The sequence below is a fragment of the Dermacentor variabilis genome, chromosome 2 (assembly GCF_050947875.1).
Source record: "Dermacentor variabilis isolate Ectoservices chromosome 2, ASM5094787v1, whole genome shotgun sequence".
NCBI lineage: Eukaryota > Metazoa > Arthropoda > Arachnida > Ixodida > Ixodidae > Dermacentor > Dermacentor variabilis.
In genome coordinates this window covers 179,854,969-179,880,335 of record NC_134569.1, presented here as the reverse complement: position 1 = coordinate 179,880,335, position 25,367 = coordinate 179,854,969, and the positions used below count along the sequence as shown (strand labels likewise).

General features: G+C 47.7%; 1 protein-coding gene across 2 annotated transcripts in view; it reads right to left on the bottom strand.

Annotated features, from left to right (window-relative positions):
- Positions 1-3,174: 3,174 nt before the first annotated feature.
- LOC142572970 (uncharacterized) overlaps positions 3,175-25,367 on the bottom strand; it is a 59,792-nt gene continuing 37,599 nt past the window's right edge. For both annotated transcript variants that reach the window (XM_075682450.1, XM_075682451.1), the window contains exons 9-10: positions 20,518-20,638; positions 3,175-5,230 (exon numbers count right to left, since the gene is read on the bottom strand). In XM_075682450.1, coding sequence (XP_075538565.1) covers positions 4,843-5,230; positions 20,518-20,638 — 509 coding nt within the window. In that variant the 3' untranslated portion in view covers positions 3,175-4,842. The remainder of the gene's footprint in view (positions 5,231-20,517; positions 20,639-25,367) is intronic.

Here is a 25,367-nt window from a genome sequence, read left to right as displayed (position 1 = left end):
CGCCGCAAGATTAAACATTATTGCTTCCCCCATGCCAATGGCCTCAAAAAAAAAAAAAAAGGAAAAAGAACGAAAGAAAGAAAGGAAAAAGAAAAATCATTTTATCTTCTCTACCTTAGCGTAGAGTTTGTGTCAAAGCGAACCAATAGTAATTGTCAACCCAGCTTTTGAAGCAGTCTTTTTCTTTCTTCGCGGTAGCACGAAGTCTGAACTGTGGGTAAGGTTTCTTTAATGACGCGAATGAACACCGTCGCCCTGCGAGGTAAGGAGCGCGAAGACCTCCACCAAATATAGCTGGAGACCGTGCTTTGTTTAAAACATGTATTTGAATAAGTGCGTTACGCGGATTTTAATGTAAAGACGATATGTAAATTAGTGCGCGCTAAAGCTGTATCAGTAACAAGGTTTTTTTTGCGTATCCTCTCAACAACTAGAATGCTGTTATTTTTCCACGGACAATGTAGCCTTCTATGACTGGATTGAAAATTTGCAAACTTACAATGAACAGGGCTAAAGTTTTAAGTATGCAGTATACCTAATTATCATTAGTTTCCGCAATCAAAAGTGGTTATGAGTGATTTTCATCGGAATATATTCTAAGCCATGCTTGACCATTGTGAGACGCCACAAAACTATAGGTTGACACTAACAGCACTCGTTCGTAAAGTAGAAAGATGGGCGAGCTGGAAAGGATGCATGCTTATTAATTCAGAGCGAAAGCAACGGAAGACATCGAGATAGGAGGACACAGGAAGAGCGCAGTCTAGCAACCGAAATTTATTGAATACGCTTGATAAAGAAAACACGCAAAAAAAAAAACTGCCAGCTCGCGCATGAAATCTAAGACGTGGAAATAATATCTGAGCAAGTGCGCTTCCCAATCCAGCAAAACGACACATGGCTCAGATATACGAACATCGCGCAACCTTTCTATATGGAAGGCCTCTGCAAGTTCACGAGCCCTTCTGTCTTTGTGCCTGATGATGATATCAGTTTTATCGAAGGAAGCTTTGCACTCACAAGATCTACAATGGGCTGAGAGATGAGAGGTCGGCGTTCATTTTAAGGCATTCTTATGCTAGCGCAGGTGCTCGTTGACGCAGTTTGCCCAATGCAGGCTTTTCCGCAAGGGAGAGAAGTTTGATAGACTACACCTACGGCGCAGGTAACGAAGGGTTTTCGATGATTCACAGAGAAACCAACAACAGTTGATCCACCTGCCTTTCTCTCAATCGCAGAACAAGCTTTACCTACGTTACGGTTGGTTGAAAAAGCAGCATCCACGTCAGAACATTTTGCACACTCCTTAAAACGATGGGACAATCTATGTACATGTGGCCTGACAGCAAATTTACTACTACTCGTAGTGGCCATGTCGTCAGTTTCAACAGGACGAGATTTACACCTCTTTGTGAGTCTCTCGGACGCCGACACTAGCACATGCACAGGGTACCCTGCGTTATGTAATCGAACTACCTGCTGCTGAAAACTATCGTAACATTTATGTTGGCAAGACTGCCTCAGGGCGGAATGTAGAGAATTTTGAACCATAGAATTCTTGATAATCTTGACAGACGAATGGCTAAGAAGTGCTTTTTGGAACGTGGGGCGGAGAACCAGCAAACTTTGTTTTGTTGAAAAAAAAAAAGCGTAGGTCGAGAAACTGCATTGAACTATCTTTCGGCAATTCGCAAGTGAAATTTAACCCAAAAGCTCTTTCTTTGAAAACTTTGAACAGGTTGACATAGTGAAATGGGGGACAATGAATGCTAAAAAGAGTCAGGAAATCATCGACGTAGTGAAAAATCTTCAAAACTAGATAACGAGCATCACATTCTACCAGCCGATCTAGAACACTCAAAAAGATGTCGCTTAAAATCGGTGCCACCCTGGAGCCAATACACACTCCGTACTTCTGAATAAACAGGTCGCCTTCCCACGTTACAAATGTGGACTTCAAATAGAAGCTCAGAAGCCCTAAAAAGGCTCCAACCGTTACCAAGCTGCTGTTAACAAAGGCGATTTCATTATTGTGCTCGATGATGCAATCTTTGACATACTTCGTCAACTGGTAAAGTGGGAGAGAATAAGATAAATATTCTGCGTCTAGACTAACCGCGTTACAAATACCTAGGTTATCTTTGAGCAAGAAATCCACACCATCACATGAATTAGACACTCTAAAAGGTTCTCTTACAACTAGGGGAGATAGGTGCTTCAGCAGGTAGCTGGATACTTCATATTGGCACGTGTGGCGTTCAGAGGCAATACACCGAAACGGGACATCAACTTTCTGTGTTTTAGCGGCAAACAAAACCTGAAGACTGTCTTTTTGCTCCCCATCAACAACTGAGGCGATGGTTTCACAGCTACAGTCACGCAAAAAAAAAAAAAAATCACAGCATGCTTTTTCACGTAGCTAGACTTCAAGGAAACGGGCTTGAGGTTCTTCGAAACCGCCTTCATAGCCTTCGTGGAAAAGACCTCCTCCTGGAGCACAACAAAATGTCCCTCTTTGTCCGACATGATCTGTCTTAGATGGTTGTCGACAAAAAAGTTCCCAAGCGAACTCAAACTTCCAGAATGTCTAGGTGTACCTTTTAGTTGAGTAGCGGCGGAGACGAGTGACCCTTGGCACGAAGCTCGTTCAGCTTCAGGGACGCCGTGAGATGGAGCGAGTCACGGCCAATGTGACAAGCGCAGAGAGCTTCGGCTCGAAACAAAATTCTGGGCCGAGTTTCACAACACGACGTAGCTTGTCAGGGACGGCGACGTCACCGAGGATCGGCCCGCCCGCCATCTGGGGGTTATGCTCCCTCCTAGTCGGCAACGTGGGGCGAACACAGTTGCAAAGGTACTCAGTGACATGGTCAGTTAAATGCCACTCTGCGTAAACGCTGGGGCGTTTCCGTTGGCTCCTACAGCACACAGGTAGTTTTTCTTTCGCGTTTTCTTTATCAAGCATTTTGTTCAATACATTTCAGTTCTTAGACGGCGCTCGTTCTTTGTCCCTCTGAACTCGGTATCCTCCATTGTTTTCGCGCTGAATTAATAAGTATGCACTTGTTAGTGTTCAATAATACCATTTGTTAACGGAAATTTTGCTGTTTCGCGTAAGTGATAGATTCCATTGCAAGGAGCAAAATAAGTGGAATCGTGGATGAAATACAAATATTGAATTTTAGTAAAGTGCGTTTCGCTCGTCTTTATTACGTTGGGGTCGGGCTACAAAGCCGCATAGCCTTTAGTTGAAGAGGCGTGATGTCTTGCATTTCTGTCACGATATCGATGGCTGGCTTCCTGGGCTGCAATGATTGTGGTTTTATGGACGACTGATAAGAAACGACAATGGTGGTTGGCCTTTAATAGCAGTAGTTTGCGAAACCACGTACGAAAAGATTATGGGCCATACCTCATGTGCCAGCATTCAAAGCTGGAGCGAGCAGTCGAAAATGCAGTGATTCCACCGACTGTGCCGCAGACGACAAAAGGCTGTTTCACATGGCGCGACTTTTAGTCAGCGACACAGCGAATTCTGTCGCACAGCGACCGCCGCGACATCGTGGGCTCTCCGCGACTGTACTCCCACAAGTCGGTGGCGCCATCGCTCAGTCGCAGCGATCGGCGCGATGTGGGAGGGGCAATGTGTGTGAGGAAACAAAGCGCCGTTAAAATAGGCGCTTTCCTGTTTTACCGCGCGTTGTTAGCTCTGGAGCAATGTCGCGCGCCAGTTTTAGCTATGTTTAGGGCGTACCCACCAGCGTTTGCGGCTTAGGAGCTTCATAAACATTTTTCGTCCGCTTACACAATTCGTTTGACAGGAGAAGCCGCACGCTATGCAGGTCGGGAGAAGGATGCCGCTTCACCATAAGGCACGTACACACTTGATCGTCATCGTCGTCAACCTCCTCATCGCTACAAATTGCGCCAGCTGCTTACACAGGCACACTCAATAGTAGCTTGTTCTTCTGCGAAAGCAAATACTCCTCCAGGAAGAAAAGTTGCGGCTTCCACAGTAACAACGAAACTAGAGTGTACTAAACGGGACTACCCCACTGACGCCGCACAAGCCGCACGCTCATACTTTCGGTGTTTTGCAGCGCCTCACTCACCGTATCTGCAAGCTGTCGTAAAGTCTCAACGCTTTAAAACGTTAAAAATTGTGTACTCATTCCATTATCGAATAAAAACTAGGAAAATTCGAATATTTGACTAGTTTCCATGGTGTTTTTATTTAACGATGCAGGCATGGATACTTCGTGAGCAGGAGGCAACCTTGCGCATCGCTGCGACGGATATCGCGCTGCCGCAAACGCATGTGAAAGCTGTCGGCGAAAATCGCTCTGTGACGTGCACGGCCGAACGATTTTTTTCGCCCCAATCGCGCCATGTGAAACAGCCTAAAGGCGGATGCCTTTGCTGACGTCACCGGATCACCGCTCACCGCGCCACCGTCCCCGCCGGTCGTACACGAGGCCAATAGCAATTGGTCATTGTTCCGTGAAATAAAAATATCTGAGAAAATGTTCACAATGAAATGAATTAAAAAATGGTTTAGGTCGCATGCTTCCGCCACTGGAAGCGCATTTACCAAACAGATGGATGTATAGGTTGTCACTGCCTTGGTATATGTGATAGTGTTCTTCCCTGAAATGAAATATAACTTGCGGACCTTCTGCACCCAGCACTGACTGTATCGTCATTTTCCCCTTTCGAAGTCACCATTCATGTGGTTTTACAGGAAGCTGAACAAGTTTTACAGCTGCGTCCGCTTCGCTTTTCGGAGTAAGAGGTGTGCCTGACATCAGAACTGTACTCCGTGCTTTTACCACGCGGCTCCATCTACAAGGAGAACACTGGAAACAGCAGCACGGCCGAGACCAAACCGGCGAGAACAGACATAATAAATGTCTGCGAGGCGACGCCATTGTCCGGGTTTCCGGACACTACGGGGATCGCAGAGCCGGCGGTTCCGTTTGTTGCTGTTTCAGTTCCTATGATCGCAGGCTCGTCTGTCGGATCGTCGTCGTCATCGCCACCGCTGCCCTTTGAGCCACTCGCTTGGTCACCATCGGGGCCCTGCGGCAGGTCCTGCTCGTCCACGCACCACATTCTGTCCAAGAAGATCGACAGAACCTTGCTGGCGCCGTCAACGTCGGGCTTGGGGTCGGCCTGGTCGGCAGAACTGTAGCTGTCGTTCAGGCAGCGGGACAGCCGGGTCCTCAGCATACTGCGAAGCAACGGGTGACGATTTTTTTTGAAACTTTCAACTTAGTTCAAACGAATAAAAGAAAAGGTCAATACAGCATATTACAGTGTGTCCGTAAAGTCATGGTGCACTTTTGACCGGTCACAGGAAATCAACGAAACCAGTTAGAAGTGTGAAACCTTTACCAATGCAGACTCGTCACTTACCGATGGCCTACCAGAGCAGGGTTTTTCCAACAAACTGCTGGTATTCTTCAAATGCCTGTCCCACCGATTAATGTTATTCCTATGCGGTGGCGCTTCGTTGTACACACGATGATATTAACGTTGCACTTTCGTCTCGGATTCGAATTTAGCAAGTCACAGAACCCGCTGAACTTCCATCTGTATCATGCACATCTCGACTCGCGTGGGCTGATCCGCTGCTGAGCAGTTTATGGTGCTGCGTCATCACCTGTGTGCGCACACATCCTTGCACATCATAATTTCACATGTCTAGTTTGTTTTGTTGCTTTCTTGTGACCGGTCAAAAGTGCACCATGACTTTACGGACACACTGCATAGCGAAAGAGTTCCTTAAGTAGTATATTGCAAAGGCGCCTCTTGCAAGTAAATGCGCCTACATAGGGCTTAAAAAAAGTAGAAGAAAGTAGGAATAGAAAACTTGGAAGGAGACTTAAAAGTTAATAAGAAAACGCGATAAAATTCTAACAAATAGAAAGTACAATCTGAAGCTAAACAAGCTACCACGTTTAGGAAAGACAAAACACGTGAGTAGACAACTAGTTTCTAGTTTTTAGAAACCTTGACTGAAACATTTGAAGTTGTATAAATAGAGATGAACAATCTCCATTAAACGAAAAATTCGAACCGAAACTATCGCAGCATCATTGTCAAAGGCAAGCGTTAGCTTCTCGGTAGAACTGCTGAGAAACGCTGTTTTGAAAACTTATCGGAAAGCTCTGTCGGTTATTGCTGCGAAGTGTGTCGGCGCCGTGACTTTGCACTGCTTCTGAGATTGGTGTGCTTTACGAACCCCATATAAACATCGGCGAGGACACATACTGGTATGACGATCGACCCGCCCAGTCACCACAATTTAATTACACTCCGTGATCGGCTAGTTTCTCCAGCCAGACAATGTGGCGCAAGGAACAGAGTGTCACCCTCGAAAAGTGGTGGGAAGAGTCAAAGGAAGCTTCGCTTTAAAGGGGTCCGGAACCAGCCATCGGGTTTGGTGAAAAAAAAAACACTCCGCGCATAGCATACGCCGCTGTACGCTATGTACCCCGCACGCCGAATACCTCAACCTAATTTTACAGTCATATGCGGCACTTGGAGCTCGCAAGCGGAGCACGATGTCACATTTTAAGGCTCATTCATACCGGCGAGTGACAGCGGTAGAGCAACCAAGTTGGTGGTGCAAGTGGTCGCCAAGGGGGGGGGGGGGGGGCGTATTCTGCAAGTATCCATGTAGTGGAGATGTCCACTTTGTCTGCTGCTGGAGTTCTGATCGGCTGGGCTGTGGTACGCGTCAGAAGGACAATGGCGCCCCCAGTCAATCAGCACTTCAGCAGTAGATGAAATGGACATGTCCATTAGGCGGACGCTTACAGAATAGCCCCCATGGTCGCTTTTCTCGAAAAGCGGCTATTTCGTTGATACCACGGCAGAGCAGAACAGCACAGTGACGTCTCTCTTCGCTCGTATCAAAATGCGTGGCTGTTGCTGAAATGCTAAACCAGCTAAGTGTGCACGCCCTGCGTAGTTCCCCCAGATGTGGTTGTGGTGGTGGTGAATTGTAGAAACAGGCGGGTGCACACGATCAAGGCCGGCAATGGCTTCGCCCGAGCGTCTCTTACAATACCGCTGAAGGTTTTCACCACATGTCCATCAAACCAGTCTCTCTTAAGAATTCGAAAAGGAGACGTGAAGTTTCTTTGCGGGCTATAACTGATCCCTCGGGAAATATAAGGTGTTGCAGGCACGCATGCGGAAGGTCCTTTTTTTGAATATTCTTCGGGAGAGCGTCCCTTTCATCTTGGAATTTCTGGCAGGACCACAAGAAGTGCTCAATATCGCCTGTCTCGTTGCATGCCGTACAGTTCGGAGAATTGGTTCGCCCCGTCCTAAATAACCAGGCCGGTGTATTAGCAGATCCTGTCCTTATTCGATATCGAAGTGAGGCTTCCTCTCGGTGCAATGTTTTGGTTACGCAGGGCATGTGCGGTGGAACCCAAAGCGACGCAAAGTGATTTCGAATGTCAGATTTTTGCACTTGATTACTCTTTGGAGCCTTGACTTTGACTCTTTGACTGCAATCGTGGTACACTTAAGTTGCATGTGATGTCCTCGAATGCCCGGGTGGTTCTATCCTTGCCCTCTGTCTCGAGCAGCGCAATCCTAATACGCGAAGCGTGTTCAGTACTGCATAAAAATGTGAGCGCGGCCTGTTACCTATACGTGGTAACAGGGCTTAGTCGGACATAGACTCACTCAGTCGTAGTAGCTGGATCACGAGAGTCTGGGAAGCCTGAAGTCGCAGAGGACGCGACTCAGCTTCGTAGAGCACTTTCTTGTTTGACCCTGGCTGAGGGACTCCAAGGCAAAGTCGGATACCTTTTCTGTGGATGGCTTCTAAGCGCTCGTATTGGCTATCTGAGGGTGACATCAGAGGTAGCTGATACAGGATTCGACTGGTAACCAACGCTGCATGTAGCCGTAGCATCGACGTCGGGTGGTTGCCCTAGCGTATGCCAGCGACTCGCTTGAGCACATGTAGCCTGGGTGACGATGACGCCACAATGTGGTCAACACCGAGGCGCTCGAGTAGCCTGTGGTCTAAGGTAACGCCCAGAAATCGGACGTTGGTGACTTGTCGAATCTGGTACCCATCCAAATTCAGCGTCAAGCGTGTATATTTTCTTTTCACTCCAGGAAATAGTACGAATGATGATTTCTCTGCTGATAGTGATAAACCAATCATTGCCAAGTGGCCCTGAATGGCTTTACTGCTTCCTGGGCTATTCGTGCGAGGCGGCGATGCTGGTAGCCGGAGACCCATATGCAGATATCATCGGCATATATAGATATCTTCACTGGTGTTCGATGGTTTAGTACTCTTGGGAGGCTACTCATGACAATGTTAAATAATACGGGAGATAGAACACTCCCCCGTGACACGCCGCGAAATATACGTATTTCATCGCTGAAAGTGTCGCCAAGACGACCTCTGATGCAACGATCATTGAGGAACGTATGTATGAAGTGCAAGAGATGACCCATGACGCCTATAACTTGTAACTGGCTGATGATGGCTCTTTGAGACAAGTAGTCGTAAGCCTTGGAAACATCCATGAAAACAGCAAGTGCCGACAGGCCATCCGCACTGTAATGTTCTATGCGGCTTAGCAGGTCCAGCACATTGTCTTGAGCGCTTAGACGCTGCCTAAACCCAGTCATGCACGATGGTAGTTTTCGACCCTGCTCAACTTACCAAGTGAGTCTTGTGCACGGCATCTTCTCCGTTAGCTTCGCTGCACAGGAGGTCAGCGATACCGGTATGTATGAGTACAGAGCAGCAGGATTCTTTCCAGGCTTCAGAACCGGCATCACCCATGCTACCTTCCATAAATGTGGGATATCCCCGCTGGCCCACACTTGGTTAAAAAATGCCAGCCAATCAAGTCGTCTTTGAACCGGTAGGTTAGTCAGCATCTGATAACGTCAGGTCCCACCGCACAGCGACGTCGGAGGCTGCCCATAGCTAGTTCCGACTCTCTGAGTGTGAAAGGAGCATCCATTAGAGACGACGATAGCGGCGAATGCGGGTTGGTTGAGCCGGCTGACCTGCCGGAAGATTATATTTCAGCAAAAATATTCGCAAGACACGCGAGCGTCTTGCCTAACTTCAATCCTAGGGCTTCAAATGGCTTGTTTCGTCGAAAGTTTCCAGCAAGGTTATTAACGACTCACCATATCCTTGGAACTGGCGTGAAGACAGATAGGCTTGCACAAAATGTTGCCCATGGATCTCTTCTTCGTTTACTTGCGTAACGTCGAATCACTCCGTTAATCCTCTTATATATAGTCTTCATTGGTGGGTCACCCTTCGTCCTCATCAGCCTCCGTTCCACTCTTCTACGGGCAGCGCATAGATTTTTGAGCTTTAGATCCGGAGCGGGAAAGTGGTCGCGTAGCTTCAGCTCAGCGGTAGCTAATCTCTTGCTACGTAACATGTCGGTGAACAGGTCACCAGATGATTCACTTAGGCCGTCCTTGTACATATGCATCACAGGACAGGGTCTTCGGTTGTTGGTTCTATATCCAGCAATGTTAACAAAGACAGGAAAATGGTCGCTGCCCATTCTATCTTTACTCGTAGTTGACGATGCGAGGATGTCCGCTGATTGTAACTTCAAGTCAAAGACACTGTAAGAGGCCGGTGGTCGAAAAAACGTTGGCTGTTTGTCATTTGCCACGCAGAGTCCCTCGGTGTTTAAAGCACTATCAATTTGCTTCCCACGTGCATCAATTGCATTGTCGCCCCAGAGAGTATGGTGCAAGTTAATGTCCCCACATATAATCCTCGGAGCTGGGCAGCAGCTGCAGAGGTCTCTTAGAATTCCTCCCATCGAGACCTTCAGGCGAGAGCTCACATATATAGAGGCCACGCTGCGGCTTCGGTTTCGCAGCCGTACTCGTATAGCAGTGACTTCCAAAGCACTGCTGCAAAGGTCTTGAACGGGTAGAACGTAATCTGGTATTTCACGTATGACATATAGCATGGCGCTTCCATTCGAAAATGTCGGAATACTTTGGTTTCCATGTGCGACGTAACGAGCAATTGATCTGGAACTTGGAAGACCACCCTCGGACAGGGCCAATATTGGCACAGGCATGCTGCGTAAGAAAAGCGACAGTTCAGGTAAATGGCACGCAAGACCCGCACAGTTCCATTGCATAATAAGCGCCACCGTTGGGCGAGATGGTGAACATTGTGTCCTGACCGCATCCATATTGCTAGGTGCATTAAGAAGAGGCAGAGCTTAGAATCACTAACTCGAGAGCCAGGATTACTTCGAGCATGTCCTTCATCGAGCTCGCCGGCATCTTCCCTATGTGTGATCGCAAGGCCTTGAAGAGAGCACGTAGCACCTGCTGACAGCCCTCCTGTGGTGTTTTTTCATCGCAACGCGATTGGGGTCGCTGCAGTGCAGACACATATCTTCGCTGTTCCGTTTGTTCAGCAGTTTTCTAAAGCAGTCAAATCAATGAACAGAGGCCCCTGTTCATTGATTTGACTGCTTTAGCCGGTCCTCTGCGCGATGGCACCACTGTGTCCTGGATTCCTGGAGAAGGCTTCAGGCTTGGGAAATCAGTTCCACTCTTTGAGCTCCATTTGATTTCGTCTGACTCTCTGCGACTCTCCGTCTTTTTCTTCGTCGTATTTTTCTCATCCTTTCCTGTTGGCCCCAAGATAAAAGTTTTCTTTCGCTTTATTGCCGCTGCCCGCGTAGGACACTTGCTATAACTAGCTGGATGACCACCAGTACAGTTTGCACATAGAAAGTTCTCGCTGCGCGCGCATGTTCTGAAGTCGTGAGGTGCTCCACATGTCTTTCACCGCTGCTCACCACGGCAGTACTTGGTCACATGTCCATAGCACTGACACTTGAAGCACCGAGGTGGTGTCTCAACGTAGTCAATGGTCTCGTGTCTTGTGAAGCCCAAGTTGATCTTCTCTGGACGGTCTGTATTTGGAGCGAACGTAAGAACCACGGAGGTGGTTTGCCTGGACTCCCAATCAGATTCGGAAATTTGAACGCGTCGCGTGACTCTCCTTGCGTGGTAAACACCTTGTGGCTTTAGGCATAACAACAGTTTCTTGTCAGTGTACCACTTGGGTACTCCTCTAATAATGCACGTGTTTTGCAAGTACGAATTGGGCACTCGTGCTGAGATTGCAGTCCCTGAGATTGACTTGCAACTGCGAAGGGAATTCACATGCTCTTCTGTCTGTGCATCTAGAAGCAGCGCTCCTTGAGCAGTAAATCGGCTGCTAACTGGCGATGCGCCAAGAATTTTCTCAATTTCCGTAGACAGAACAATGGGGTTCACTTTTTTCAGGTCGTCTCCTTCTGTGTCAGGGGAAATAGTCACTGGGATTCCGACGCTTTTCTCCTTGCGGTGAAGCACAAGCCTGAATGAAGCCTTCATCGTCCAGATCTGTGATGTCAGCTATGTCACAATCATCAATAAGCGCAGACTCGTCGTCTGTTTCTGTAGCCTTATGTCGCTTACAATCACGGTTGCTCTCAGGGTCAGTCGGTGGCCTGTGACCCGGTGTCAGGTCAGGCGCAGTCATGACGGAGCTCTCGCCGCTATCAGATTGGGCTCTTCTGCAGGCTCCTATCGAAGCGACGGGAAGCGAAGGCACCCCCGGCCTCCGGTAGGGAAGGTATCTTGGCGAGTCGTCCGACGTCTTCGACAAATCAATTTGACAAAGCGTTAAAAAATACAAAAACACTAGGGAGCGAGACAGCAGTGTGACTGTGTCGAACCAAACTTCTTCTTCGCTGAGAGCGACAACTTTCGGGACTGCGACTTGCAGGTCGCCCTCGGCCGGATTTGTGGGTGTGAGCATCGGTTGCTTGCAGTCGCTCTTTGGTCGCCAGTCGCAAATGATCGCTCGACCTACTCAAGTCGCCGGTGTGATTGAGCATTTAGACCCCATCTCTTGGGCGCCCGTTCCGTAACCGAGCGAACGAGCACAGCCAAAGATGAGAGCGAACGCGGCGCGCAACGGGGTATGAAAAAAGTGGCAAGAGAAAAAGTGTGAGGAGAAAAGCGCGGAGGAGGGTGCCGCCGTACGACGAGGCGGAAAGGGGAGGAGGGTATTGCAAAAGCGTGAGAAAAAAGGCGTGGTGTATTATGCCGAAGGACAAGCTTTTCAACTAAAAAAAAGCGTAGTGCGGCGACAGTGGCTGAGAGATGGAGACAGATTAGCGCGCCTCGTTGGGAGGCTTGTCGGCGGAGGCTTCTGTCAATCTCCCCCACGCGTCACCCACGCGCTACTCTCGCGGTCTCCAGATTAGCTAGGAAGTGGTGCCACACTTCGCTCCGTTTGCAACGTGCTGCACGAAAGCGATTCTCCAATACATCGCGAAATGAAATAACGTGTAGAGCTGCGCTCAAATTTCGCATTAGGAAGTATCGGAATCGTCGGTGAATTTTTTTTCTCAAACGCTCTCTTTTCAACAAAAGCCTTCTGCTCACTCTTTTCCGGCTGCTATATTTTGTCATATGGGGAACCAGCGCTGGAGCTTCGAGCTGACATAAAGCGCCCCTTTCCGGAAATCGCGCACATTGTTTGGTCACACAAACAGAAGAAATAGCGCTTGGAAATTTTTTATTAACCTCCTGCTATAGTGCCAGAAGAAAAGAAATGCTGAAACAGTAAGGTTCACAATTTCCAGTTTTCTGCTACAATGCGTAGCCCTTGCTGTTTTTCGCTATACGTAAGAAGGAATGCAGAAAAATGTAAGTCAACGAAGATATTGTACGAAATAATTGTTTTATGAAACAATATTTGAAGTCGGTCTATCTTTTAAAAGCAGCATCCTTACTAACAAACAACTTTGTAACCTACGGTGCTAAGAAGAGACTCCGGCCAATCGTGATAGGAAAAAAATTACCGACGATTACGTTACTTCCTAATGCGAAATTTGAGCGCAGCAAATAAGCTGTTTCACCTTTTGGATAGATTGAGGCAAAGAAATCGAGCAACACATGTATGCGCTATCACAGAATTTTTTTTTTATTTTTCACACGTATTCCTTTAACAAAGACTCCACTAACAGTTCTTGACAGTCATGAAGGAAGCTTTGTGGTCGGAGAAATAGACTGATATATGTTCGACTTGGTACACCAATGCTTGATTCTCAAAGACGAGATCTATACAAGTGCCTCGCGAGGTTGTCACAGCCGTGGGGGAAGCAGAGGCTAAGCGCCGCCGCCGAGAAGACCCTGCCGTTCGCGCCGCCGAAGCGGAGGCTCATTGCCGCCGTCGAGAAGACCCTGCAGTTCGCGCCGCCGAAGCGGAGGCTCATCGCCGCCGTCGAGAGCAACCAGCAGTAAGCGGAAGCGGAGGGGGGCGGCGTGTACACCCAGCGGCAAACGATGGGGGCAGAAGCGCGCGCAGCAAGCGGACAACACGATAAAGGGAGGAGGGAAGAGATAGCAGCGACTGACTGATGCCTTTGACTGATACTCTTTCTGCATGGCGGCGACGGTGTTCTATGCAGTCACGTTATCTTGACTCTCTAGCGGCGTCAGCGGCATCCAGCGGTATCAGTCGGTCGCTGCTAGCGCTGGGGGGATGAAAGGGGGGCGGAGCTGGTTACGAGGCCGACGACGACGCCGACGACGACGACGACGACGACGCCGACGACGACGCGAAACCCAGGAACGGACGCCAAAGAGCTGCGCTCTAAAAGGCCATCGGCGATACGTAGGGGGACGTGGAAAAGCCATGAAAAACGAAAAGCTTGGAAGCTGTCGTTATTCATGCATAGTCGTTTGCCACAAGTAGGAAAGCCGTAATACAGCCCTATCACTCTATTATTTTTCGTGAACACTACGAGCATAAGTGACGGCGAGGTTGAATTCAGGCGGGCGCAATCGCGCGCCGTTTCAACTATTTCTACAGCTTCTCTGGCAAAATATCCGTGTGCATTTTATTTTCTTGAAAGCGGAAATAGCAATTATTCTATAGCACAAAATATATATACATGTTTTTAGAAGCAATATATACACAGCCGATATGTTTTCGGGGGCGCTAAGAGAAAAAATTTGGAGAACGCTTAAGCTGCACCTTTAAGGGTGGAACGTGATAGCATTCAAAGATACCTCAGTGCTTCTGACGCTTCTCGGCAACTGCAACTTATGTAACCGCAATGTTTACCGGGAAGCGCTGGCGGCCAGCCTTCGTGCACATGTGCATGAAAGAGAGCTTTGTGGTTCCTTTTTTATGGTTGTGCAAGGAACCGAGGGGGCAGCGGTGCTCTTACCAAGACGTACCTGAAACGGCAGCTGGAAAACGCCACCGCGTTAAAAGAGGTTTGTATTTGAGTTTCCGCGTAACAGAATTAGGTTTTCTCGTATATTCAAATCACAATCCGACGCTATAACATCTGTAGATTGTGTGTATGCCGCACATTACGATTTTTCTGACGCATTTTACTTTGAGAAATTCAATTTTTTCAGTGACTTCGTTGCGCTACACGGAGGGCCTGCGTGGTTGGGTACGTGTGGTTCGGAATGTTCATCCCCAGAACGACGGTCGACGTCGGGCGCGAGGCGCCAACGCCGGGTTTTCTGCGATACGGGGCCCTTAAAGGGACACTAAAGGCAAACACTAAGTCGACGTGCACTGTTTAAATACCTGTCCAGAAACCTCGCAACGCATATTTCGTGACAAGAAAATACTTAGTTTACGAGAAAAATTGTATCTGAAGGGTCCGAATAACTTTTTCGAAACTGAAATCTCCCGCCACAAAACCGGGGGAGTGGCGACGCATAGCATACGCCATCACCGCCCTTTGCTGCCGTCCCTGAGTATAACGACAACCGACAGACGGTGGCACCGAGCCAAGACAGAGCGGCGGATTCACCGCTGCAACTGCTTTTTGGTCAAGTGACGTAGACCGTTCGGGCATCCTGAGACATCACATGGAAGTTGAATGGTCTGCTACTTGCAGTTTGTGCGAGTTTCGGGAGCCAGCAAAACCTAGGTTATATGGTAAAGCGTGGGGGTTGCCCCCGCACCACGGGCATGTGTTCCTAAATTGTGTAGGATACATCTTGCTTAGTATATGTAAGTTAGAGAAGGTTCCCGTTGCAACCTCCGTCAACTAGCTGCTTCTTGCTGTGTTAAGGCTTTGTGTGGCGGGGAGTATCTAATTCTCTTGCCTCTGTGGTATTTTGAGCCCCTCAGATTGCAAAAATAACCTAAATAAAAATGAGGGAAACCCGCACCACCAAGGTATAGCAGGTTTAAGCCAATCAAAATTAAATGAAGATGGGTAGAAACCCAAAATGTAATTTGAGGAAAAGCCAATCGTTGAAAAAAAAAAAAAACCGAGGTAAGCCGACAGAAAATGTATATCTTTACAAGTAGGGGACAGGAATGAATGTCGGAACACCTGTCTGCATTGGCTTGTGGCGTGTGACGTCTCGGGTTTCGTCCAATTCTTTATTAGATCTCTGAGCATGAGGAAAAAACAGCAAAAGAAAAGGGAAAATAAAGAAGAAAGAATTAGGACGGCAGAAGAGGGCAGGGCCAGAGGAGGCCTGCAGGTCCAGAAGGATTCCGGACACCTGGGTAGGCCGGACATCTGGGACATCTTTGGGTAACTCTGAATAGTTCAGTAGCTCTGAATAGCCGATCTCCACGGTGAAGTGCTGTCCCAGGGCGTGTGGCCGCTCGACTCGGTACGTGATTTCGCGAGCCAAGCTGTCTGCCCTTTCATTTCCTTCTATCCCCGTGTGTGCCGGAATCCAGATTAGTTTGTGGGTTGCGGTGTGTCTGAGGCGTTCTGCCTTGCGGATGATAGCTAAGGCAGCCCTGCAGATTTTATCCTTTGTGTAGTTCCTGCATGTCTCTTCTGAGTCCGTTAAAATGACCATTGATTTGTCATTTAGCAGCTGCCAGCGCAACAGCGAACTCCTCCGCTTCCACAATCCTGGCGCTACGTGTAGTTGCGCAGGTCGTTAGCTTGCCTGCGTTGTTAACCACTACCGAAGCTGTCTCAATGTAATTTATATGTCTATTCCATGGATACAGTGTTGCATCCGTGAAAACCGTGTTTTCTAGTTTGGCTAAATGCCTTTCCACATAATCTGCCAGCGCGTGCCTTCTGGCCGCGTGGAGATTTGGATCCATGTTTTTCGGAATGAGATTGACCTGCAGGGTCTTACGGATCTCGTCGGGTATATCGGCGGATCGATCGAGATGCCTCCTTGGGTCGCGACCTAACCTTGTAAGGAGCGCTCTTCCCGTAGCAGTGTCTCTAAGTCGGTGAAACTGCTCTAAGCTGTGCTTCTGCCAGTTCGGCGAAGGTGTTGCTAATACCTAGCTGTAGCAGCTTGTCGTTCGGTGTGTTTCGTGGCAGGTGGAGTGCCGTCTTGTAGGCCTTCCGCAGGATTGAAGATGAATAAAATTTTGATTTGAAAAAAAAAAAAACGGCGGTTCAGGGTTTCAGCGAGATACAGTTTACGAGTGAAAAAAAGCCACATAAACGCCGTCCAAAATTCAAATAAGCGACCGCTTGTTACATTTCGGCATATTCCAGCCGTAAATAGTGACAATTCCTTCGCAAGCAGAGCGACGCTGATTTCATTGGAATCACTTGCGGTGTCCATGGCGCCGGAAGTGAACGTGTGTCCCCTTTACGCGGCAAATCGCGCCACGCCGTTTGCACGCCGCCTTCGCGGACTGCCGGCCGACGGCGGTCGCGCTGGCAAACGGCGATATCTTCGCGTCACACACAGTGGGTCTCCCAGCGGCACGGCGACGTGGCCATTCGGCGGCAGAGGAGCGGTCGCGTCTGCCGCCGAATGTCGGTCGCGCCGATAGTTTCACCGCCGCTGATCGCGCTCGCCACCGATGTCGTCGCCAGGCCTATTCACCTCGAATCTGTAGCTGATGGCACTTCAGAGGTAACCGCCGACGCTTCTAAGGAGCAATGTTTTCTTACCGTTGCTGCCGCTTTACCGTCTCCTCGAAATCGTTTCACTCGAAGAAGAAACCGTGCTCATATATCGCGGCGCCGCCAGCTACGCTGCGCGCACAGCCGAGCCGGTTCGCTGTGCGCCGCCGGTGCACCCATGCACTGCAGCTGAATTTGTATCTGAACTCTCGTTGGTGCTAAACGTGTGACCGCGGACGTGGCTTTTCACAAAGCGAACATTACGCGTCACTTTACTCCAATGGACATCACATTGCTTGGAATAGAAGTTGCATAACCAACGTTCGTGTCACCGGGTCGCATAGACTCGCCGGTGCAGCGCCCATGCGCTATTTCTGCAGTAAACAGGAAGTGTTCACCGTTTATGTTCGCTATGAGATTCTATGAGTAGCATTGTCGTTTTCTTCCTTTTAATTTTCTCACCAGGCACTCTTAAAAGGAGCGCGTGCCGCTGGAAACCAAGTGGGCATTTATGCGCCGGCTGGCACTATACTAACGCGATAGTATTAAACGGACACTAAAGGCAATACTAAGTCATGCTGAAATAATAGATTTGTATTCGAGAATCTCTAAGGGGTCAATATTATCGCGAACAGAGACTTAATAATCGAGAAATCGAGGTAAATGCAGGACATGATTAGAGACTCCCCCGGGACATTCAAGCACTTGCCCGATGACGAAAGCACTCCTCGGTTAAATTCTGTCACTAGTACTCAACTACTCGTTACAAAAAACATCCTCGTATTGTATTACAAGATGAAATAAAATGCTACTTGTTCAGTTCCGTTTCATGTTTAGAAAAAAGACATTGGAATTACCGTTGACGACGACGCGGGTGGTCGAAAGGTTTCGTTTTCGCTCGACTCTGCGCCGCCCTTGCTTTCGCGTTTCAGTACTTTCCTGATCGCGTAGTGCTGCGCTGGGAGTGTAAACGTAACTAACCTGGGAGTGTAACTAACCTGGGACCGTAAATAACCTGGGAGCGTAAACGTAACTACACATTTCACCAACACAAAACCCCGAGTGCGGAGCAGTGGGAGAGCCGGCTCACCAGCTGCGAGCTCGCCGCCCAAAGGGCAATGGTGCAGCACGCAAGCGAAGCAGCGCGGCTCAGTGGAGCCCTGGACTAGGGGCCCAACTTTGCCAAGAAGGTCAAGCGTCTGCAGCGATGAAGACGAAGACCGAATGCTAAACCCTTAATTTACCAAATAAAGTTTTCTCTCTCTATCTCATCTTCACTTGGTACATAGGTTTTCATTTGCTGTCCAACCTAAGCACAGCGTGCTTGTTGGCTGCTCAGGCAGCACAGTGAATCATCGAATGTGTACCACAAACCATGAAGTAAGGCATGCTAGTACATACTAAGCATATTATACAAGATTATAGAGACATAATGAGTACAACTCGAGCAGGTATCGTTTTGCCAACATGTAGAAAATAAATTACTATGCGCAGTCCTCACCCTTTTAGAATTATTTTGCATCAAGGAGCTGTTACAGAGAGTCGCTCCTTTTGAAACCGTGCAACAACGCAATCGGCTGCTGGTATAAGATATAACTGTCATATCTCGTCTATTCAGCACTTACAAAACCAAGCAATACGCATTATCACTGACAGTGGGTTTTTCACGAGTGCTACTCTACCACTTCGTGAAAATAACATTCTTGTTGTAACGAACTTGCTCAACTACAATCTAATAATTAGTTTTTATAGATCACTTACTAAACAGCTCTCACACAAATTCATCGATTCCAGGCACCTCATCAATGAAAATAATACCAGGTTTGCACGTAACTCCGATTTTCTTCCACCTATGGTTCATTATAACTATGGAAAAATGACATCATCATTCGCTGCTATAAAATTGTGGAATGGGTTACGCGTCAGCATTAAATCTTCATCCTTTCATACATTCAGCCATGCCGTGAAGCTGTTTTATATGTGTAACTAAGTTTACGTCATTCATTACATTACATTTTTCAATTGTGTGTATTGAGAGTTCTTTGTTTTGCACTTTAGGCTTGTGTACATTCAAATCGTTTTGATTGATCTTTTTTTCTATGTTGTATTTTCGCGCTTGTGTGTGTTTCTTTTAGTTAGCTTGCTCTTCTTTAATATATCTCTACCTTGTTATTATTAACCGAGGGTCCCCGTTGCAGTCTTTGACTTTGGGACCCTCGTCTGTATATTGTCTCTTACCAATTCATTGTATTAAAATAATAATAATAGACTGAACTGAAGACTCTCATGAAGTTTTTTTCTGCGCAAGACACGTCTACATCATATTTCACAAGTACATTCTTCTTCGATGATCGTAGCCTCTTCACTGTTTTCAGTATTCACACTGAGAGGCACGAAAAAGGAAAACTGGTGGAATTCACTAAGTGAACTTACGAACAAACTTTGGCTTCGGAAAAATCTTACGAAAGAAACGTATTCATAAGGCTAGAACTGTTCGTAAGATGAGCAAGCTTGGGATGCCCGCCGCTGCAACGACGAGAGCTGTAGTTGAAAAAAAAATAGATGCGAACTTCATTGCTTCCTCCAATAGTAATCGTAAGTTGGTTCACAAAACCTAAACAGCCGCCGCGGATGACGACTTAAGAAGAAATTTTTACGATTGACGTGTAGCAGTCTTAAGAACATAATTATACCTATTTCCGCCGCTCGAGCTGATGCGGGTAAGCGTTGGAACGCGCTCTTGCGGCTGATTGGCCAGATGCCACAGCTGGTAGCGGAGGATGCGCGTGCTTATGGCTCGCTTTGATTTCTCGTCTCAAATTGCTTTGGGCTATTTCAGTGCATAATGTTATTGAGCGTACGCTGCTGAGGAAGGCAGTAGCATTATTGCTGTGCGGCTAACTTCTCCCAAATGTCTGATGCACTGTGTTTCTGTATGCGCACAATAGCCTGAATTTTCTGACTCGTCATGCCACTCTATTGGGTGTAAGCTACTAGAAGATTAGTGTCCGTCGCTAACAACAGTCAAGCTTGTCCATGATGTGTTTTGAGAGCTTCTATCGCACTTGTTTTTCTAGTTTGAGCTTTCTATTGCTCATAGGGCTGCGGGTGGTTATTTTTTTCCAACGCTCTGGGGCTATAATTCTCCATGCGATATGAAATAATAATAACAAAGAAAACGCCTAACCATTTCTAATTATTAGAACTTGTTGTTGCACAAATCGCTGTCGTGTTCCGAGCTGTTATCCTTACCATTCTATTCAAAGGTCATAGTTTCGATTTAGCGCTAAGCCGAAGCGACGTAGTGTCTCTGACCACGGTTTTTCTCATTGTGTGGCCTACGGTGTGAACCAACGTATGCGCACGACGGATCGCAATCTTGTCTATGATGTGAAGAGGGATGTCGATACGATGGCATACAAGAAACAAAACGAAATGACGAATAAAATCGCGCCCCACCATTGATACGAAAATAATGTGGACTTCTTGAACAAGAGTGATGCTGTGAAATACAAGACACTTCAGAAACGAATCAAAGAATTGTCAGTGCTTTACCTTGGCACAAAAATATTGTTGCAGCTAGAAAATATTTTTTTACCTGCAGTCATTGTGGAGCCTTGCTGTTGCATACAGGTAATCCGTGATGTAGTTTACTTGCACGTTAGTTGAGCACCTTATGAAGTCGTCAACTTTCCACCATTTGTAGGTGAGCAGTAGGCCTGTAATAGGTCAAGAAAGGGAACTGAACGATCACATTTTACACTTATTATTCGGGCAACGTTCAAGCAATGGAACGCGTTAAAAACACCAAGTCTACAGACATTACTCGGTGCCCTATGATGTGGCGTCAGGCATAGTCAATCGTGTCAAATAACCTGACACAACCAGTGAGAGCATGAAAAAGTACATGAAAACAACGATGAAACGTGAGTCAAATACCAAAACGTTCGACAGAATACAAGTTCACATTTTACGCCAGACGCTTGCTCGATGGTTGTTTTCGAATACTACACGGAAAATGATGCTATAAATGAAAGGTAGCACGCTGTCCCAATTCTTATGATCTGACGCGACATACATGGACAGCATGTTAGTAAGAGTCCTGTTGGTGCGTTCCGTAAGGCCATTTGTTTGGGGATGATACGGGGTGGAATATCGAAACCTTGAAGCACATAGACGAAGCATCTCTTCGACCACTTCTGCAGTGAACTGCCGCCCACGATCGCTGATGATGACTCTGGGAAGTCCATGTCGGAGAATGACAGAATGCAGCAGAAAAATACACACTTTGGTTGCAGTAGCCAATGGTATTGCAGCTGTCTCCCAGTAGCGTGTCAAGTGATCGGCACACACGATAATCCAGCGATTCCCATCGGATGAACGCGGGAAAGGACCGAGGAGGTCGATGCCAACTTGCTCAAAGGAGTGCTGGGGGGTGGCACTGGATGGACTTGACCAGGAGGAGCATCCGTCGGGCCGGCTTGCGCGTTGGACACTTAGTTTACAGGAATATAACTTTACCGTTTTTTATAAAAGCCGCCGCCGACACGCCGATGCTGACTGCCTCTCGCGCATGTCGCTTCCAACAACGGACTGCGACGCGGACAACTTCGACTGCTGTATCGCATCACCGGAGCCGGGATTTCCTTATATATATACCTTCAAGGTCGAGCAACAAAAAGATTGAACTTCAGAACCACTGCTCATTACTGCAAGGCAATCAGCACCATCCACTCGTTTCTGCGTTCGTGATGGGGTTCTTTACAAAAAGAACTATTCTGCTACAGGCCTACGATATCTTCTGGTGGTCCCGGAGAGTCTCCGTGTCTCCGTCTTGCGCGCTATGCATGACGATCCAACATCTGGCCATTTGGGTTCTGCACGAACTCTCTACCGCCTTCAAGACAGGTTCTACTAGCCTAAAATGCGCCAGACGACCGCCCAGTATGTGTCCAGCTGCAGCGAGTGCCAAAGTTACAAGCGTCCGACTAGTGCTCCTGCTGGTCAACTCCATCCAGTGCCACCCCCTAGCACTCCCTTTGAGCAAGTTGGCATCGACCTCCTCGGTCCTTTCCCGCGTTCATCCGATGGGAATCGCTGGATTACCGTTTGTGTCGATCACTTGACACGCTACTGTGAGACAGCTGCAAAACCATCGGCTACTGCAACCGAATTGTGTATTTTTCTGCTGCGTTTTGTCATTCTCCGACATGGACCTCCCAGAGTCATCATCAGCGATCGTGGGCGGCAGTTCACTTCAGACGTGGTCAAAGAGATGCTTCGTCTATGTGCTTCAAGGTTTCGACATTCCACTCCGTATCATCCCCAAACAAATGGCCTTACGGAACGCACAAACAGAACTCTTACTAACATGCTGTCCGTGTATGTTGCGTCGGATCATAAGAACTGGGACAGCGTGCTACCTTTCATTACGTACACATTTAACACCTCAAAGCATGAAGTTACGGGCTACAGTCCCTTCTTTCTTCTTTACGTTCGTCCGCCTTGTTATACACTAAACACTATCTCCCCGTTTTCCAGCCACGATAATCTTTGTATATCAGAGACAGTCTGTCTTGCTGAAGAAGCTCGACGACTTGCTTCTTTACGCACTCTTGTTTCACAAGACCGCTCGAAGGCACGCTGCGACCGCCGACGCGTGATATATAACCCTGGTGATTTAGTGTTGCTCTGGAAACCAACCAGGAAACGTGGATTATGTGAAAAATTGCTGGCCCACTATGTTGGACCCTATGTTATTACGGAGCGTATCAGCGAATTAACCTACCGCATAGCACGTCTCACATCAAATGGCCGACGGTCAGCAAAGACTGAACTTTCGCATGTCGCCCGTCTAAAGCCCTTTATTTCTCGACAGCCTGCTTGTCTTGCCCGGCGGGCTTCGTCTGCGCGGAGGGAAATGTGACGCTCTTACGTGCATAGGGGGTTCGCGCCTCAACAAACACTATGCGGGGGCACCGGAGACTGGTGAACGAAGAAGACGACGGGTGGCTGGCTAGCTGAATCTCAACAGGCGCTCAGCTGATCAAGGCCATCGCATCTAACGCTACCTGGCTTCAAAGTAACGCCTTTTGTGAGCGTAACAATATACAACTAGGCGGCAGCCCTTACAGGTATGCACTAGATGATAGGAGCACCGTCGTAAGGTAATCGAAAAATATTGTTCTCAATAAAAAGGAAAGGAAGGAAGGAAGAAAGAAGGAAAACAGAGAAGAACAATATACAGGGTTGCTTTAAAATGGGAAATACTTGGTATTGTCCAATAAGGCATTTTACATTTGAGACGCAAGAATTGCATCAAATTGCCAGTGAGAAAATTCACCATAAAGTTATCCGGTCTCTTTTACGGAAGAAATTCAACACGTGTGACCAATCTAGAGTTGTGACTAACACGAAAGACATAATAACTACGATGCACTTGCAATTTAATTCTAATCCTTTGTAATCATTGTTCAAACATTTCAACTAAATCCTGTGCAAAGATACACATGATACGTTCAATGTTATTTCATGCCCAAACAAGTGCGTTGCGTTTTGCAGGATATAGCGAACACGTGCTTCCCTGACAAACGTTTGTTCTTGGCTTTAAGAGTGAGCTTCGGTCTCGTGACGCTGGTGCAAATGCCCCGGGCTATGAAAACAGCTATGTGTTGCTGCGTTCGTGGACGTATGGACCACAATTTCCAGCGCCTGTAGGCGGCCGCCATGTTTTTGTTATGGTGATGATGATGATGGTGAGGGGACTGTTGAAACAGCGCAGGCAGCAGCGGGCCACAGCGCTTTAGCAGTTGTCAGTCGCCTGCGACGGATGTTCCGAAAGCGCTGCAGTCGTCTTGTCGTCTCTGAATGCCGTTAAGTGTGCCTTCTTTAATGCGATAACATTTTAGATCGCAGAAATATACTACGAAGATTATTTAGTGGCAGCACCCTTCGGCGTCGCTTGTTTCAACGGAGCTCCAGCGCCGTGTGCCTAATTCAGTGAGTGCAATTACAATGCATGTAGTGGAGTGAGCCAAGGTTTTGTCTACGCGATCTGCTTAATTATGCGTGTTTTTTTGGAGGACTTGAAGCACTGTATGAAAGAGACTAGACGAGATCTAATTCACGACACTGCTACTATGACGCTATACTTAGCTTTTTTTTTTTAACGCGAGTGTCATATTTGTGCCGCAGGCTACCGCGATGCATTAATTGCGCTGCATTGTTACCCTGCTTTGTCATCTCGATCTTCGTGTAATCTCATCTTACCACGATCGACATGAGCACAATAAAGTTATTTTCTATGTTTTTCACGCTGCATGCAGTCGCAGGGAAAGCTCCAGCTCATGCGTGCTTACGTGATGACTCTGACACGCAGCATGTATGAGCAGCATTTACTTCACACTGACAACAGACACAATCAGCGCTGTAACTAATTATTGGGCCATTGCAGTGTGCACGAGATAGAAGCACAACATTTTATATCAGGTGAGCAGCCAGCTATAGGTGCTTAAATATTTTCTGCCTCGCAGTCAATAGCGAACGCACAATAATTTGCGCATCCATGTACGACATCGCCGAAGAGGGCACCAGCTCTGCTAAGAACTACTGAGCATGTTTGTCGTGGTGTAGCTGAGTCTGGGGGAGCATCGCACAATTATAGAAGTTGAAGCACCCACACATTACGCGAAAGAAAGAAAAAGAAAAACCAATCAAGTGAGGCATTTTTACGTGCACAGCCCTGTTTCTGTGTACGTCGCTAGTCATGGCGCTTTCTGTTTTCGCTGTCACGAGTGTTCGAATGGGGCTAATTGATGCGCATGAAAAACAAAGGAGACAAAAATACATGTGTAGCTGACTGTCGGCAGCCGCACAAAGCAGTCGGTCAGGGAACGTTGCGGCGTGTTCCGTCGTGTTCCAACACGCGGAAACCCTCCCTGACCGGCTGCTATCGGTAGCTGCCGGCAGGCCGCGACACAAGTTTATGCTTGCACCGTCGTGCTAGCAGCCCGCTTCTCCATAAGCGAAGGCAAATTTGTACTTCTTTCTTGAAAACCAGGCAATTAACTGGGACAAGTGTTGCACTGGATGACGTAGACCCCAACATGCAATCATTCTGCAAGATTTCAGCAAGAACAGTGCAGGGCAAGCGCCAAATCTTTTTTCGCTTCAACAGAAAAGCACGTGACTCGCTCTTTTGGTTAAAATTTTTAAGGAGATATGCGCAGCTTCAAGGGAGGGGGGGGGGCAACGTGAAAAACGGCCGCGAAGACAGGACAAAGAGAAGGCACACAATTCCCGTGCCTGTGTGCTTTCTCCAGTTCATCCAATGTCTTGCCGAGAGGTGTTCTTTTTCCCGATGCAGTAAGAACTGTCACAAGCTCGCTCTTCTAGCCTGTTGCAGGGGTAATAAATCGTAGACAGCGAACGGCTTTTATGCTGCACCAG